The sequence below is a fragment of the Peromyscus eremicus genome, chromosome 3, assembly GCF_949786415.1.
Source record: "Peromyscus eremicus chromosome 3, PerEre_H2_v1, whole genome shotgun sequence".
NCBI classification, from domain to species: domain Eukaryota; kingdom Metazoa; phylum Chordata; class Mammalia; order Rodentia; family Cricetidae; genus Peromyscus; species Peromyscus eremicus.
Window position 1 is genome coordinate 115421353 of NC_081418.1, and position 19110 is coordinate 115440462.

The 19110-nt window shown below is 39.2% G+C and overlaps 1 protein-coding gene across 1 annotated transcript in view; it reads left to right on the plus strand.

Annotated features, from left to right (window-relative positions):
• Chl1 (cell adhesion molecule L1 like) overlaps window positions 1-19110 on the plus strand; it is an 87101-nt gene that overhangs the window by 40904 nt on the left and 27087 nt on the right. Inside the window, exons 9-14 of the mRNA XM_059256810.1 lie at window positions 3337-3468; window positions 9655-9795; window positions 9990-10101; window positions 11394-11560; window positions 12874-13039; window positions 15814-15938. Coding sequence (XP_059112793.1) covers window positions 3337-3468; window positions 9655-9795; window positions 9990-10101; window positions 11394-11560; window positions 12874-13039; window positions 15814-15938 — 843 coding nt within the window. The remainder of the gene's footprint in view (window positions 1-3336; window positions 3469-9654; window positions 9796-9989; window positions 10102-11393; window positions 11561-12873; window positions 13040-15813; window positions 15939-19110) is intronic.

Below are 19110 nucleotides of genomic sequence, written 5' to 3' on the forward strand. Positions count from 1 at the left end.
GACTTCAGTATTGAACTACTGAATATTCAACTAATGAAGTCAACAGTGAGAGTTTCAGCCTGGGCTAGATGTAATGAAGTCATAGACAAGTTTTAAGTCTCTTTCAAGTTTCATGTCAATATCAGTGTTAGAATCAGAAGCTTAAGGGAAAAAAAAGGGAAAGAAGCATCTACAGAAATGTGAGAGAGTTCTTAAAGCCTAGGAAGAAGGGCCAGGCTAATGTATAGTGATGATTCTAACCAACTATCAAATGTTTGAGACCTCAGGAGTCAGTTGATAGATATGGGGATGGGGGATGCTGGAAATGCAAAGACTCAATGCAAAGACTCAACTGGACAACTGAACTGACCTTGATTCCTAGTTTCTTGTGTAAAATGTCAGTGGGTAAGGAACAGCCTCCACACCTTTGCATCTCTCTGTTCATTCCCCAAAGGCTCTGTTCTGAGATATATAGAGTGGCAGGAACAGGAAATGAGGATTCTTTCACTGATAACCCTGAAAAAAAAATAGATGAATTCTCCAAAGCTCAATATTATTTCCATAGGGTCAAAGGTTAGATGAGGTGATACCTCACTTCTTCATTTGACTCTAACAGTAATATATCTTTACACACACACAAAGGTTTATGCAATTCTTGGGCTGAGGATAGTGATTAAAAAATTGATTTTTATTATACAAGGGGAATGAAAGAATATTTTCATGAGAGGATCATTATTTTTACACACTTGGAAAGGAGGAGTCATAGTTTCTACTGTGAACACAATGGTTCGCATGTTCATTGGGCTTTCTCTGTAACTTTTACAAGTTGAATTTTGTTATGGTTATATAAGAAGACCAAGTGGGCCCCTTTCTCCACATCCTCTCCAACATAAGCTGTCTTCAGTGTTTTTGATCTTAGCCATTCTGACAGGTGTATCTCAGAGTTGTTTTGATTTGCATTTCCCTGATGACTAAGGATGTTGAGCAATTCCTTAAATGCCTTTCAGCCATTTGAGATTCTTCTGCTGAGAATTCTCTGTTAAGCTCTGTAGCCCATTTTTTAATTGGATTGTTCAGTATTTTGATGTCTAGCTTTTTGAGTTCTTTATATATTTTGGAGATCAGCCCTCTCAAGGTTGACCCCACCTTGGTCTGCTAGCAGTGGTCCAAAGGGTGCCTGGACCAGTCTACTCTGGTGACCAGCCTAGCAAATAACCTAGCTGTCATCATAGAGCCTTTGTCCAGTGACAGATGGAGGCAGATACAGAGATCCATGGCCAGGCACCAGACTGAGCTCCAGGAATCCAATTGATGAGAGAGAGGAGAGATACTGTAGGCGAGGGACATCGAGATCATGATGGGAGGACGGACGTGCAGAGATGATCAGCCACACTAGTGGAAGCCCATGAACTGTGGACTGGTGGCTGTGGAGCCCCCATGGGACTGGGCTAGGCCCTCTGGATATGAAAGACAGTTGTTTGCCTCAAACTGTTTGGGGGGCACCAAGGCAGGGAGATCAGGATCTGTCCCTGGTCTATGGGCAGGCTTCTGGAGCCCAGTGCCTGTGGTGTAACACTTTGCACAGTCTTGGTGCATTGGAAAGGGGCTTGGACCTACCTAGGCTCAGTGTGCTGAGCTCTGCTGACTCCCTATGGGAGACCTCGATTTGGGGGATGTGGGGTTGGGGGGTAGCTTGGGAAAGAGGGCTGGGGGGTGGGAAGAGGGAGGAGGGGGATCTGTAGATAGTATGTGGAGTGAGTAGAAAATTTCTTAATAAAGAAAAATGAAAAAAAAAGAAGAAGACCAAGGGGGGGATGTTTAAAAGGAAAGGACACATACAAATAAAAATAAATATTTAAAATAATAATGTCATAAAGGCACTCTTCCCTTCAGAAAGTGATCTACAGTTCTAATTTAGACCATTGTACTTTATGCTAAGTACCTCAATATTTTTAGATTAGTCTGTTAAACACAGGTATTCAACATCGAAATTAACAATTGAGCCTACATCTTGTAGAAGACTCTAAAGGCATGTCTCTTGCTTACAGAGACTTGCCAGAATTACGTGTGTGTGTGAGTGTGTGTGTGTGTTTTCTTTTTGATGAATTTGGATTTTTTCCTGTATAATACACTTTCCTTCCTTTACTAAAACCATTTAAAAGATATTTTCTCTGTATACATGTACATATCTTTAAAAAAAAATTTCCTCATTGAATCAAGACAGAAATCCACAGTTTTTGGAGGAAAATGACTAAGCTAAAGTTGATGAGAATTACTACTTCAAAGTTTTATTAAGCTACTTCTGAGTAGGTCTGGAGCAATGGTTCTGTGGTTAAGAGTACTGGCTTCTCTTTCAGAGGTCCCAAGTCTAGGTCCCTGCATCAACACGGTAGCTTACAACTGTCTGTAACTCCAGCTAAGGGGGGTCTGATGCCTCTACAGGCACCAGACATCCAAGAAACTGATAATAGCATGTATACAGGCAGAACACCAATAGTAGTAGTAGTAGTAGTAGTAGTAGTAGTAGTAGTAGTAGTAATAATAATATCTATGCTCACCTCAAGTCTTGTATTCACTGTTGACATAGTGCTACTCTGGTGTTGACAAAATATGACAGTTTAAACTGAAGAACTTGTCTTGCTTTGTTCTAATACTTCAATTAGAGTTACACATTTGAAGTTTTATGTATAAAAATATAGAGATCATTTGTTTCTGTTTTTCCCGATTGTTTCAAAAGCAAAAAAAAAAAAGTCAAATGTTCTTCTCAGGTTCACTCCCTGCCCCTTTGCAAGGAGAACATCTCTTGAAAATTATGTTTTCCAAGTTGATAAGTTATGGAAATTGGTATAGGTAGGATATGTAAATGCTGTAGTCAATAATCAAGGAACAAGATTTTGCAAATTTGACTGTTATTTAAAAAGCTCTTCAAGTCTATTTCTTGCATATCAACATTTCCAGCTACTTTGTTGCAGCTTGAGTAGAAACAGTAGCCAGCCCTAAATGAGTTACCATCTGCTTAGTTCTCCCTCATGCTTCCGCTAGTGAAATGTATACTTGAGTAGCTGAAGTGGCTGTGTATTTTTAGTATGTTGATTTATATACATGTTCAGAGTGTAATGTAAGTACACACACACACACACACACACACACACACACACACACACACACACACACACATACACACACACACACACAGTACGCCCTCCTTACTTTGCAGAACCTAACCAAAAGAGTTGCTGTGGAATACTTTGTGGTGTCTGCCCTCTGCTGGTATATGGTAGAAATGCAGGCCTGTTACAGAGATCGGATCTTTTGCTAGGGATACACTTTCTGAAAATCTCTTTGTTTTGTGTTCAGAGCCTCCACACTGGAAAAAGAAACCTCAGAGTGCAGTGTACAGCACGGGGAGCAATGGCATCTTGTTGTGTGAAGCGGAAGGAGAACCTCAACCCACAATCAAATGGAGAGTCAATGGCTTCCCAATTGAAAGTGAGTTAAAAACAAACTAAAAACAAAAAACCAGAGAGCTAAAGGGTGGGGAAGGCAGCAATTGGATGGGATAGTATATCATCAGACAGTTTGGTGATGTGTTAAGGTAAACTAGGTGGGGCTGTATTAGCATAATACATTGCCAGAAAATCAATAAGTTCTTCTTTATGAGCAATTTCATTGATGGGAACCAACACAGCAGAAGAGGCATGGATAGTGTTTATGCACACACTAACTTAAATATATATGTTGTAAGTAATAACCCAATGACTGAATCAGGAAAAGGACCAACACTTGTTCCTGCCTATGAGAAGGAATGATAGAGTAGCCTAGTAGATGAAAGCATAAGTTGGAAGTTAAATCTTGCACCCATGCAATATCCCCTATCCTGGGCTCTGCCCCTGTTGTGAATATCCTTTAGTCAGACATTGCCTCCCTATTGTGGCCAGGAAGCATGTGAAGCCTGGAAGTACATGACACAACTGCTCCTGAACTGCTGATGACACGTTAGAAAATCCCCTGGAGTCGTGTCCACATTGGGTGGCCATGGAAAGATGGGAATGGAGCAGGACTAAGGGCCCAGTGTCCTCATTGCATCAGCCTCTACGCCCCTAAGCTTTTAATCTGTACCCAGAGCTGAGGCTATTCTGAAGCTATTTGTTCACACAGGACAGAACCTATGTAATGTGTTATGTTCTGGTTAGCTTCATGGAGAAAAGGAGTGTTGAGTGCAGGCATATGGCCCCCATGTATTCCTTTGCCCTGGATCCCCATACTAGGCAGGCCTCCTTGTGCTTCACAAACCTAAGTCCTCCCTGGGCTGTGGCCCTTCACAGTTCTGTGGCCTCCAGCTGATCAATGAATCATCTAAGCTTAAGTGTCTCAAGCTGCCAAATGGAAGCAGTGGTAGTGTCTGAAAGAGATTGAATAAGTCAGCTAGCTAAGGTCATGATTATCTGTAGAGGTTTCTCATGGTTTATGAACTCTGGAGCCATACTGCTTGTGTTTACATGGCCATCCTATCATTGACTAGCTGTATGATTAAGAATATGACTTACCATCTTAAGACCCGTTTCTTCATAAGCTAAACAGAGATGAAAATAGCAGTGTTTTGTGGGTCTGTTATGTGGCTTGAAGAAAACACCACTCAAAGAATGTTTTGCACAGGATCTGTCACAAAACAGCAACTCTGAAAGGTAGACGCAGGAGGATGAGGGAGTCAATCCTTGCTGCTTGGATCCCTGTCCTGATACTGAAGAGCTTTAAGGGTGGACCCCCAGGCAGCCAGCTTTTGAAACCCCCAGATTAGGGCTGCTTTCTGGCTTGGTCAGAGAAGTTTCTGTTTGTAGTAGAGAGTGGTTAATAAAGAGACCTATAACTGGATGAAGTGTTGAAGATAATTGGTGTCCTCAGCCCCTCTGTGGTCCATGGACTATTACAGAAAAGCAAGCTGAAGCAACGTAAGAGATACAGAATGAGAGGAGTGCTATGAAATGCTCTCTTCTGGACATGAACCAGTCATTGTCCCCATGAACTCACAGAACATATTAGTAACTATATGAGACCTGTCAGTCAAAACTCCAGCATAGGTGAGTGTGGGGAATTTATGAGGCATCCCTCTAGCTGAAGAGTTATTGGCATTTGATGGATGTTGATGGAGAGGAGACATTTTACTTTTGGTGTATGGTCACTGGTAGGTTGCCTACGCTCTAGTGGATAGCTAGTGCCCAACCATGTAAATACAGACAACGATAAGTGTTCCAGTGGATATCCCCCAACCATGTAAATACAGACAGCACTAATTGGATTCAATGGGTTATAAAAAGATTAAAGAGGACATAAAATCAGAAGAGGTCATGTCATGTTGTTGAGAAATTTGTACATAGAAAATAGCTAGGTCCCGAGGAGAGTGTAAAGTTCAAATGCAAAGTATAGAAAATAGCTAGGTACTGAGGAGAGTGAAAAGTTCAAATGCAAGGTAGCTTTATGATGATAAAAGTACACATACTTTGAGAGATGAAGAAGGTAAGGAAGGCAGCTGCCATCTGCTGTCTGAGTGCATTTGGAGTAGAGAGATGAGTAAATGAAAAGACTCCGAGGCATGTGTGTCTGGAGAAGGAAAAGAAAATAACCCAGTGTAGCTTAAGCTTGGGGCATGAGGAAGAGGCATTGTTAACTGCTGAAATCATTCAGTAAATGAAGGCATCAGAGTGTAGAAGATGACAAGTCCCAATTAGGGTCTTGGGGTTTGAATGGTGACAGATGGGCAATCATAGAGTTTTGAGTAACAAGTTTGAGTGAGAAATGTTATATTTTGTTTGTTTGTGAAGTACTAGAATTTGAACTAAGCTTCCTCCCACATGCCAGGCAAGTGCTGTACTACTGAGCTATATACCAGCCCTTGTAATTTATGTTTAAAGGGGTTTTCTGGTCTCTGAATGCAGCCTTTAGTTCTATGACTGCAGAAGAGTGATTGAAAGACACTGAGGCCTCAGGCTAGACATTTGTCAGAGTGGTCAGGTAGTGGATATTTCCAAAGTAGAGACAATGGATTTGCTTGGTGGATGAAATGAGCATAGCTGTGTTCACAGGTGACATACGAGGTACTAAAACCTGTTGTTCGAATCTTAGATGGTCTTTTTTTAATAAAAAATCTGGAGCCAGATATTGGTGTGAAAGCTGAAAGATTAGAGAAGCAAAGCAAGCCACAGCTACCATCTATTACCTCACCAACTCCACGAATCTTGTAACTGAAGTCCTCTGAATCCTCACTTGAAAGGATCTCAGCTGAAGTGCCTTAGTTCCTGTTTCCTCACACCTTATATACCTTTCTCCATCCTGCTGTCACTTTCTGGGATTAAAGGCGTGTGTGTTTCCCAGTACTGAGGTTAAAGGTGTGTGCCACCACTGTCTGGCCTCTATGTCTAATCTAGTGGCTGGCTCTGTCCTCTGATTTCCAGGCAAGTTTATTAGGGTACGCAACATATCACCACAGAAACGAATGTTGAACAACAAGCTGTGCTCTTACCACAGCTCTTGAGCATAGCTTTCTTCTATCACATGCAACAGGGCCGCCATGGGATGACAGTCAGGCTGACAGAAGGATTTGAAATCTCTTTAGACTTATACTTTTAGAAAATCATATTCCTTATGAGTCTTATTTCAGACTTAAGCCAAATGAATACAGTTGTTGTAACCTTTCCCACAGATATGGCATCCAGTATTTCTGAGAAAACCTTGGAAAAACAGGTCTCTTTATTCTTCACTTTTCAGAGGCAATGGCCAAGGCTCATGAGAATTACAGTATTTACTTGAGGACACAATACAAGTAAATTTGTGGCTAGAATGGAACCTAGAAAAGAGTGAATTTGAGTGGAGGGATCTCCAACCATATTGTCTTGTTCTCATTGACCTTATGAGAGAGAGTCATCTAGAAAGAATCCTGGGATTATGTCAGGACTAGGATAGTTTGGTAGATACTATTAAAAGTTATGTTTTCTTTAGAATAATTATGTTTTTACAATGTGTAGTATATTGTAAAGTTTCCAAACACATTTCCAGAAGGAGAGCTAAGTCAGGGTTAGTTGTTTTTCATCCACACATGAGGATTTGGTCTTAATTCTTCTTTTGCAATACTGTATTGATTCAAAGCTGCCCTTAGGGCCTGTGATATAAGGCAGAACATGGGGGTGACAAGATTAGCTCTGCCAGCCTGTGTAATAGTAGAGGAATAAAGGAAGAGATCAGAGACGTAATCCCTCATGGTGTCCTTTACGATTTCTGTCATACAGAATTTGGAAAGGCTATCTACCTTGTTAATCCTGAAAAGGTAGCTGATAAATTGCCTCAAAGGTGGATATTAGCTTTCTGATGGTGCTATAACAAATTCCTAGGAGTTTGGTCACTTGAACCAGTACAATTTTTCTGTTGTATAATTCTGAAAGTTAGGAGGTCAATGTAAGACTCTCTGCAAGGAAATCAAAGTATCTCTCTCACTTTCTCTCTCCCTCATTCTTCATTTCTACCTCCATTTCCTTCTCAGTTATGACAGGCTGCCTATATTCTTCACCCATGACTCTCTTCCTCTGTCTTCATAGTTGACATCATTATCACCATGGTCATTTTCTCATGCCCACACCTTTCTGATTCTATAGCCAGACAAGAGTTTCTGATTTTCAAGAAGCAATGTAGTTACACGGGGCCCACCTGAATTGTAGCATAACTCCTCTATATCAAAGTCCTCAGCCTTATTCACACCTGGGTGCTTTTGTTGTTGTTGTTGTTGTTGTTGAGGTACATAGTCATAGTTCTGTGAGTGAACATCAGACCCTATATTTCTGTCTACTGACAGGGAACTTTCATGAATAAGATGTCATCCTTTGTACTTATTTCAGATGTTTCCACAAATATTTACTCACTGCTTTGTTATGCTTGCTCTTTAGGTAGTAATAACACACTATACATCTGTATGGATACAGGCATCACAGCTGACTGGAGGAATGCATACATTATGGTTCTAGTGAAAGAAAAAAATTGTATAAAACAGTCTCCCAATATGTAGCAGTTCTTGTTTCCCACTCCATGAAGTTTAATGTAATTGTTATTTTGTATGATGGAAATACAAGGAGAAAGAAAATATTTATTGATGTCATTTAAACTAAAATTTCTGCAATCGTTGTCCCTTGCTCAAAAATTCTAGCATAAAACATTTTTCTTCATTTCTTGAGTGTCAAGACAAGGGATTATTTAGAGCCCAACTTGTTGCCAGATGCTGTAAGATGTTCATTTTCTTTGAAAGTGATGCTTACAAAGCCTTGTAAATGCTGATATAACAGATTCTAAGCAGAGACAATGTAATAACACATTGGCTGTACCCAGTGGGATTCTGTGGCTCTTAATAAGCCCACAAAAGTGTTAGGTACTCTAATTTCCAACAGATAACTATATGTTTAATCAATAGTATTGTGTTTTAATGTGTTTTTAAAATTCATTTAAAATGTAATTGCATCATTTCCCTATAGTTTTTTGCTGGACCTTCCCTCTTAAATTCACAGCTGCTCTAGTCATTATTGTCCTTTTGTCATTAGTGTTACACACACAGAGAGAGACACACTCATAGATACACACACACAAACACACACACACACACACACACACACACACACACACACACACACACAAGAACAAACAATAAATACAAGATATTGAATCTATTCAGTGCTCCTTGAATGAACATGTTTCCAGGCTAGGACTGACCTCTATTCACAAATAGATAAGAAATGGAAACAACCTAAATGTTCTTCAGCTGATAAATGGATGATGTAAATATGGTACATATATACCAAGGAACATTATTCATCTGTAAAGAAAAATGAAACATGAAATTTGGGGATAAATAGATGTAACTAGAGAATATAATGTTTAGTGCAGTAACTCAGACCCAGAAAGATAAACTCCACATATTCTTTCTCATCTCTGGTTCCTAACTCCAAATCTTCAGATATGAGTAAATACCCTCTAGTAACTTCAGAAACCAGGGAGTAAAAAGGAGATCGTTATAGAAAGTAGTGTAGATTTTATTCCTAAAAAGTTGTAGACATGGCAACTACTCTCAAAAAGATGAAGGGGGTGAATGAGGAAGGAAGGAGGGAAGGAGAAAGGATTAAGGGTTGTGAGCTACATACTTGAACTGGCTAAATGATAATATCAATCACACAAAATAATGGAATAAATACAAAAATAGCAGGAAGGGAAAAAATGAACCAGAGAAAATGTTGTCAAGAGAGAAACCAGGGCCAGTTAGGCTCTCTTGTGTTGCTATGCACTGGTGACATCTAGATGCAGATGCTGAGGTATGAGTTCCCTCACAGTAGGACTCAGGTGTCAAACAGGTCACCTCCAATCTTATTATAAGCAGGGATACAAAGAGGAAATGAGCTATAGGGCAACATGGGTCCTCATAATATTTATTTGAAAACATAATTTGAAAAGATGTTGCAAATGCAAAAGGGTCTGAAAAGGCACCCATGTTGATTTGAGCAAACTGTAAAGATGTGACTTCAGTGAACTATTTTTCACCCTAAACTGGTCTTCAAATATAGATACTGTGTGACACATTTAATAAATGGTTCATAAATATTTTATATTCTGTTCTTTATCATACTGACATTCTCTTTTCTCTTTCAGATCATCCATTTCCTGGTGACGTTATGTTCCCCAGGGAAATCAGTTTTACAAATCTACAACCAAACCATACTGCTGTATATCAATGTGAAGCCTCAAATATCCATGGGACCATCCTTGCCAGTGCCAATATTGACGTTGTAGGTGAGCAGACCTGAGTCCTGACTTCACCTGCTATTTGCTGAATTAAAATGGTCAAAGTTATAGTCACAAGTGCCAGCTTTTTTTTGGGGGGTGTGTTAAGTTCAGTGAGGGAATGTACGTGTTTGTGTTCATGTGGAGGCCAGAGGACAACCTCAGGCAGAAAGGTTTAAAACCTTATCTTTATTTCTGACCAGATGTTGTCCCACTGATACAAACGAAGAACGAAGAAAATTATGCAACGGTAGTTGGGTATAGTGCCTTCTTACACTGCGAGTACTTTGCTTCACCCAAGGCCACTGTAATCTGGTAAGATGACTTGCTGCTCCATTAAGGGAATGGATGTTGGGGACTCTCGAGCCACCATTTGGCAGCCTGCACTGTGTCTGTGTCGCTACAGAGAGCCGATGCCTCTGAAAAATAAGGAAACAAATTTTAATGACTCATCCCTCCTGAAAACATTGACTAGAATTCTGGGATTCTTTTTTTTTTTTTTTTTAACATGAAGAAATATACAGAGTCAATTGTGTTCATAGAGCAAAGAATTAAAATGATTCCTAAGACAATTTTAAAGATGGATTTATTTTGTCTGTGATGGGACTATCTAAGGGTTGTTATGGCCTCTGGGCTGTCTGCTTATTTATCTTAACCTACAGCCAATTACAAATACACTGAAGACTTTGCTAACATTCATTTTAATTTTAATAATACTGTTGTTTAAGTTTAAACTTATCACCATAAGCACATACTGTGTTAGTTGCTTTACTGATAAGGTTTGACTACTTTACTGTGAAAGAAGTGAAGTCAGGCTATGCAAAATCAGAGTCACATCTTGTCTAAGTCAATTGTGATGTTTTTCTATTTGGTTTTGACCTTTAGAACTATTTGATTAAAATATTACTTACCTTAATTTTTGACAATGCTTTTACATTTTGCATCTGAGGCAAGTCCTATGCACCTCTCAGCCTAGCCCTCACTTTGTAAAACCTGTGCCAGGGGCCCACTTGTCCTCTGCAACTGTGAGCACAAGCAATCACTTACTGTGAAATGCACAGGGTTAATCAAGCTGTGACAAGAAATGCTTGGAGAATGGATGAATGTGGGAGAAAATGAGCCTGAGGTTGATAGGGTAAATGTAATGCATGTCCACAGGAGAGGCAAGACTTCCTGGCTTATAATATTTCTGAATGACCAATGTTCTCCTAGGACAGTGGGAGGTTGGGAAGGTTCATTATCTGTTTCAATTACTAGCTTTCCCGTTTGCTAACCTGGAGCAATCATTAACTAAAGACTTCACCATAAATAAGCCAGAAAATATTTATTAAGCTTTAGGACATGTGTAAAGCAGTGCTAGAATCTATGAGGCAGACAGAGGCAACTGTCCAAGGAGGAAATTGGGTTCTTTTTAGCCATAGTCTGTTGGTCAGCTCTGATTTACATCTTGGACAGTTCTAGGAGAGAAATTAGTTCCCACAAAAAGATTTCAGATGGTCTACCAAGCACCCATAGAAGGCGTGAGCCTAGATAACATCAGGGAGCAGGATCTGAAGGGTACAGAATTGTGTCCTAATCCAAAATGACTCATTTCTGCATCACCACAGGGAAGTGGCTGATGAAGCACATCCCCTTGAAGGCCATCGGTACCACACCCATGAAAACGGCACACTGGAGATCTACAGAACTACTGAGGAAGATGCGGGATCATACTCTTGTTGGGTAGACAACGCAATGGGAAAAGCCGTCATCACAGCCAACTTGGATATTAGAAGTATTGTTATTTTGCTTTTGCTTTCATGAGTTCTCACATGGCTTTGGTTTCTCTCTGTTCTCTCAGAGAAAACAGTGTCATTTTGAGTACCATTTCTCAAAAGCCCTCCATTGTATTTCATCTGAAAGACTACTGGTAGTATGGCAGGATGTGATATCCGTGGATTGGGGCCCTCTTAGCAGGTCGCTGTGTGTTGTTAGATTGTTAGTGGTAGATGACCACCTATATCTTAAGAAATTCCTATTTGGGTATATTTTCTTTCTTTTTTTTTTTTTTTCTGAGACAGGGTTTTTATGGAGAAACCTGTCCTGTAGTTTTGGTGCCTGTCCTGGATCTTGCTCTGTAGTCCAGGCTGGCCTTGAACTCACAGAGATATGACTGGCTCTGCCTCCCGAGTGCTGGGATTAAAGGCGTGCACCACCACCACCTGGCTTATTTGGGTATAGTTTCAATTCTATGTTTATTTATCTATACTAAATCAAGTAGTGAATTTGAGGTATTACCAAGTACCAGTTTTGTTTGAGCATTTAAAAAATCATAGAAGTTTGATACTAGAAAAAAACAAAGCAGCCTGACAGCTTGGGCAGGCTTTCTTTGTTCTCTTTAAACTAGGAACATCAACCAGGCTTTCCCCTTCAGTGAAGTCCTTGGAAGCTGCTGATAGACTCAGGCTTCACTGACATTTTTTATTTTAATTTTTTTAATCTTTTAGCTTCATGGTTTTGATAGCAGCAATTGCTTTTATCCTGAATTATTATTCTCCCACATTCATTCAGCAAGAAACTCCACAAGTAAATATTCAATGTTTACAGTGTCCTCCCTCCTAAGCTCTGGGAGTACCTCTGAGAAGGAAAACAAGTGTTGGCCTCCCTTTTGCAGGGCTTATGTCTAATCCCCCATGTTTGTGTGGATAGCACATTGATGCTAGGGCTTCACCATTTCAGCTCGTGTTTCTGACTTAATAATAAGTATATTAATATAAAATCAACTAACTTTCCAATTTTCCTTATAACATAATTGTACATCTGGATGATACACAATGATAAATTATGTTGTTTTTAACCTCTAGAGATATATTGTCAGCTCACAATTTAGTTATTTACTTTAGCAAAGAATAGTAAGAAATCATGCTAATATTAGTTGGTGCTTGCACCTAAATTTTCTCAGGTTTAATGTTAGAAAATTACAGTGGGACACATTGCATGTAAATTTGACAGCATCATGACAATTTTAAGGTTATAGACATTGAATAACAAAGTGGACTGTGCTCTGTAGTTCTAACTCACACCTTTGTTTGACTGAAAAACATACAGACGCTACAAAGCTCAAAATTTCTCCAAAGAATCCTCGAATCCCCAAATCACACGTGCTTGAACTACACTGTGAAAGCCAATGTGACTCACATTTGAAACACAGTTTGAAGTTGTCCTGGAGTAAAGATGGAGAAGTTTTTGAAATGAATGGCACAGAAGATGGCAGGTAAGTACACTGCTAGGGAAGGACATCGGTGCATATGAGTTTAAGATCTCACATTAGAAAAAAAAAAAAAAAAAACAGCCCCCAAATTATTCACACTGCATTAGAGTACAAAAACTGATTCAAATGTTTCATTCTTCAAATCAGTATTCAGAAGGTCTTAAAATATCTGTTTTGTTTATTTTATATGTTCTTCTTCTTCTTGCTTGTGCTCATTTTTATGAAGCACGGTTTCTCCTCTCAGTGTAGGAAGGAGAAGTCAGGTGTGAGATGCAGATTAGCTGCATAGGTTTAGGAGCTTCCCAAACCATTGAGAAGACTGAAAGAGGAAGATGTTGCTGTTTTGGAGGGTTCTTGCTCATGGGCAGTACATCTGTGGTCCAGGTTTCTGAAAACTTCTGCCTCCTCCTCAGACACTCTTCCCCGCCCCCACCCCCCACCCCCGGATGCTACAGGACAGGTCAACTGTTGCTACCCCATTGTCTGCCAGAGCCACTGTCTCCACTGCTTCCTAGAAGGGCAGTGTCCATTCCCTTCTATCTGCCAGTCTCACACAAGTTCTTCTCACCCATAAAACCCCTTATCCTGTTATAAGATATTGCCTGCATTAGCTGGCCCTTATATCTCTAGCAGTAGCTTGCAGAATCCTAGGCAGATACCAAAATCAATGTGGTCAAGTGTGTTCTATAAAAGGGTGTTCTATTTGAATTTCATGCCTTTATTCATGATGTAGGTTACATTTACAGCATTTTTAATACTCTATACGGTGGGAATGTTCAGCAAATAGTCACTATACAGTGTGATTTAGAGAATAATAACAAGAAAAGTGTACCTGTTCAGTACAGATGCAAGTCTAAAAGACATTGTCCATCCATTATCAGTTGAATCTGTGAATGGAGAGCTCATGTGTAGAAAGGCTGGAGCTGAATTTCTGAGTATTCTGAACAGGAGAAATACAGAACATAGAACAAAGAGGAAAGTTTGAATGGCTGTTGAGAATCACTGGAGTTTAAGGGCAACAAAAAGATAAAGGGATCAGTAGCATCCAGTAGAATCAAAAGAGAAAGGCTGCTTTGTCTGTTAAATGGCACAAAGGTCAGTTCTGCCTCAGCTTGTATTGTCTTTGAGTGAGAGGTAGGAATTTATCATTTTGAAGTCAAATCTCATCTGAAGTTACATAGTAACTCAGAAGGTCTGGAAATAGCCCAAGCTCTCTTTTGATGAGATCTCAGCAGAGTCTTGTTTTTTTGTTTGTTTGTTTGTTTTTGTTTTGTTTTGTTTTGTTTTGTTGTTTGTTTGTTTTTTTAAATGGATTAAAACTCAGTGGTGTTCAAATCTCAACGTTGGCCCTTAAGGGATTGGTGCCCTCACATTATCTGCTAGATGTCTTTCTACCTCCACTTTTTATAACGTGACTCGATGGAAAGGAATAAAAATCTGGAGCATACGATTATTGTGAATTGATGGTCTTAGAAAATATAGGAAACAGATCATTGTTCACTACTCTTTTTTGGACAATTCATTCATCATTTCTCTAGTCGGTCTCTTTCCTGGCTGCTACTTCCTTGGCCTCATTGTCTTAATATCTGTGTATGTGTATATACGCCATTTCTCTTTGCAAAGGCATTTGTTTCAACTGTGACCTCTAACTTATTGTAGTGGGATTTTTCCCCACAAACAACTAGTAGTACTGACTGGCAAATTCTCATTATACAAATTGATGTAAGAACAAGGGGCACTACCTCCAGCCAAAGTCAGTCACATATCATTCAGTTTTGTTTTATAGTCTTAAAATTTTTCAGTTTATTAATTTAGCATTAAAATTTTCAATTATGTAAGACTGTCATCCTTTCCATAAAGAAGCCATTGCTTACAGTATTTTTCAACTAATAGCTATTACTGTGAATATATTTTAAATTTAATAGTACTTTATGTAAAAAAAAATGAGGATTTGTGTTGATAATATGTCTATACGTCTAGAGTAAAAAATAAAATTGACAAAAGAATGACTTTTGCATGACAAACTATTGCAGACTGGCAAAATACATAAAAATGAATTTTAAAAAGCTACTTGAAATGATTTGCAGAAAGAAGTACAGGACTGCCACCTAGTGTTCAAATACATTAAATGCTTCCATTATTACATCTTGGAAGTAGAGGACAGGGAAACATTAAAAAAGATTATATTATATTCTGATTCCATCATAATATTCTGGTTCTATGGAACTGGGTAGGGTTATAGAATCTTCTCTTTTCAGAAGCATCCTCATTGATTCTTTATGAGATTCCCTCATATAATAATAATTATATAAACACCAACACTTGGGAGGCAGAGGCAAGGATGATCTCTAGGAGTTCCAGGCCAGCCTGGTTAAGAGAGAGTTCCAGGACAGCCTGGGAGCCAGGGAGGTTACACAGAGAAACCCTGTCTTTAAAAACTGAAAACCAAAAATCACAAAATCCTAGCTCTGTTAGTGTGATATGTTTCTTAAACATGGCAGCCAGCCCAGACTTCCGTCGCAACCTGTAATTTTGTAATTTGTTAAAATGGGATTCCATTTAATACTGTGTAGTCATGTATATATACTGTGAGACTGTATTCCCAGTTTTCATCTGTGACCTTCTCTGGTAACATTTGCATTGTATGAACTGGTTTCATCACTCTGCCTGGAATCATTTACCTTAAAGGAACTTGCATCATGTGTTGCTAAAGGACTGTATTTCTGCTGTTGGAGATATTCATCATGTACTTTGTGTTTGCCCTCTGCCCCCAACAGAATAGTGATTGATGGAGCTAATCTGACCATATCTAACATCTCAGTAGAAGATCAGGGTATTTATTCCTGTTCTGCTCAAACTGCTCTTGATAGCATTTCTGAGAAAACTCAAGTAACCGTCCTTGGTAAGTGAAAACAGAGAGAATCTCTGCACATGCTTCCTGTGAGCAATTAACTTCCCTCGTTTCTAGGTGTTAAAGCTACTGATTTCTTGAGCCTCTGCTCTTAAAATAAAATTTGATTTTTTTGTTTGTTTGTTTGAACTGCAACTTCATTTTTAGATTATTTCTACTCTTCTCACATAAAAGAAATTAATTAATGCTTAATTCCTTTTCCCTATGTGGGAAGTTTGCCAGTAGCAGCAGGAGATAAGCGATGCTGGCAGTGGAAAGAAAAACAAAGGTCTCAATCCACCCATTACTAATGTTCAGAGAAGTAGGGCTGAGAATGGAAGAGGGCTCTATTTAAGACTGGAGAATGGGAGTGTCCAGTGGTCGATACCTGGTGTTTATAGTCTGCACCAGAACCTTAGGTTGAGCTCCCAAGGCCCCAGGAAGCTGAGCACAGATATCAAGTATTTGGTAAAGGAACATCTTTGATTTTTTTAAATTACTAATTGGAAAACAGTGTGCACACTTCACTAGTGCAATCCATGCAATTAGCCCTGAAATCACCAGAGTTTATAGCCCTCAGACCATCTGCTGGCTGCTTTCCAATTGCTGTTCTCCATTGACTCACCACCAGCTCTTCTGTCTGCAAACCTGCTGCGTAAAGACAACAGCAGCAAACCATTTAAGCTGTAGTTTTCCTTTGATGCTGCAGGCATACTATCCTGAGAAGTATGGAGGGCAATCATACCCCTTCTTCTCTCCCTGTATGTACGCTTGCTGAATCTCACTGCCAAAGTTATAATTCTTCCAAAAAGGCTTTTCCTACACAATTCCTTCTCAAGGGATCCTCCTATCATTCGAATTTCAAGCCAACCTCAAAAACAGGCTCTGGATACTCTTTTTTTTTTTTTTTTTCATGGATACCACATGCATTTAAGAAGGACTTCCTGCTAACACCTTTGACATTTCCTAATGTAATGAGCTAAATATTACCTGAGATGGCCCACTACCGAGAGCTTAATAATTTCCTTCTATGGGAAGTGAGTAAGCTGATGTTGGATTCCTTTATATGAAGCCAATAGCTGCTAAGTTGAGGCCAATGTAGTACATCCTACATCGTAGAGAGTATAGACTTGGCTCGGTGGGTGAGTTGTTTAGCTCTAGGTAAGTGAGTTTCCTCAGGACTCCGCAAGTGGATATATTTCATTCTCTGGTAGCTATTCCAGCAGTATTTGCAAGTCACAGAAGCTGAGCATCTGGCGAGCTGCATCTCAGGTGTCATGAGTACAGAGCATCTGGACACATGAGCTTTCCACCTCCATATTTTGAGTGATGGCAGCAAGGAAAGGTCGGCTTTTTGCTGTCAGCACCCACCTTCTAAATTTCATTGCAAATATTAAAATCCACCCTCATATTAGTCTTCCTCTTTTTTTTTTTTTTTTTTTTTTTTTTTTTGGTTTTTTGAGACAGGGTTTCTTCTCTGTGTAGTTTTGGTGCCTGTCCTGGATCTCGCTCTGTAGACCAAGCTGGCCTCGAACTCACAGAGATATGCCTGGCTCTGCCTCCCGAGTGCTGGGATTAAAGGTATGCATCACCAGCCGGGTGGAGGTGGCACAGGTTGGCGGCGGTGGCATCACCACCACCCAGCTAGTAGCTATGACCATAGATACCATTTATGTTCTCTCCTAACAATTTAGTAAAGAATTTTAGATAAGATAGGATACTTTTTAAAACTGCTTCCTTGGTTTTAAATTAGATTTTTTTAGTTTTGATATCTGATTAAAATATATCAATAATTGACAAAATTATTTTTGACATAGGTGTAGCTCCTAGAATATTTTATCCTAGAAAACAATGTTTTAAAATCCTAGACATAAACAAATTTGCTTAGAAGTTATTTCCAGGGGTTTTAGTATCAAATATTTTAAGAATCAGTTTTCAAAGCCTTTGTTCTTCTGGTTCCATGTGATGGCTGGTTGAAGAAGTCAGATTTTCATCTCGAGTGAAACATGATAATTGGGATCGGCGAGGAAACCACAGGATGTATTGGATTCTTAGCAAATCCCAAAGAGAAAAGTAAATTCTCCAAGCTGGCAAATATAGAACACTGTTGAAGAAATACATTTTGTGAGCAGGGAAGACTGGGCTAAACCTATGGTTTTGTACACCCCTGGCAGGCAGTCTGATCATGAAGCCCTCTCCTGTGGAAACATTTTCTTATTTAAGTCCTTGACCTTGGAATAGAGTCATGTGCCAAACTTTAAAAGTAAGCATGTTGCTTTCTGAACTATAAACAATGCTTTTTGTAAATGTATATTTAACAAGAATTTGCCAAATAGTAAAGACCAGCATGGTAATAGCTTTATTGTCTCCTCCAAGCTAAAACATATGTCCTTGAATAGTTGAGAATATTAGAGCAAATTTTAAACTAAAGTTTAAGATAACATTTTCTTTTTACCATGGAGACATACATATATCATATATATGATATACCCATGTACCTTAACACTTAAATATTTGTCATTGCTTTTGATTTATCAGTTTCTGTTACATTTGCCGGTGCCCAATATGCATCTTCTATTATACAATTATTTCCCACATTTTGCAAACACCAGGCCAATATCCTATAAAAGCTGTTATAACACATGTACAACTGACTATCACTAATTATAGTAAAATCCCAAATCAATTGCAGAAGAGCCATGCAAAGCTCATAGTCCCTGTCTTGTTTATCTATAACCATAGGACACAATTTTTATTCATTTAATAGAATAACTATATGCATGGTTGAAATGACAATATGTTTTCCAATTTCTCATTTAGTCACAAAACACTTATGTGCAAGGCATCATGAACAATACAAAGATTAGTAAGACATCCCTTCTCCGAAAGATACTCTAGTCCCACAGAGGAGAAGAGCCTGGCACATAGATCAGGATGAACTGGAGGAAATCAGTGATCTACCAGGGACCCATCATATCTCCTAAACCTGACCATACATAATCATCACATAGGCAAGAAATTTGCAAGTGCCCATTCTGGTCATCCCTCCTTCAGTAAACCAGACATGAAGAACAGATGCCATTCATTGTTAAATATTCTTCTCCAGACATTTCCAATGCCCTGTCAGTCAAGCGTGGTCTTTTGAGAACAATTGTGTCCAACAGGGAAATAGATATGAAGAAAA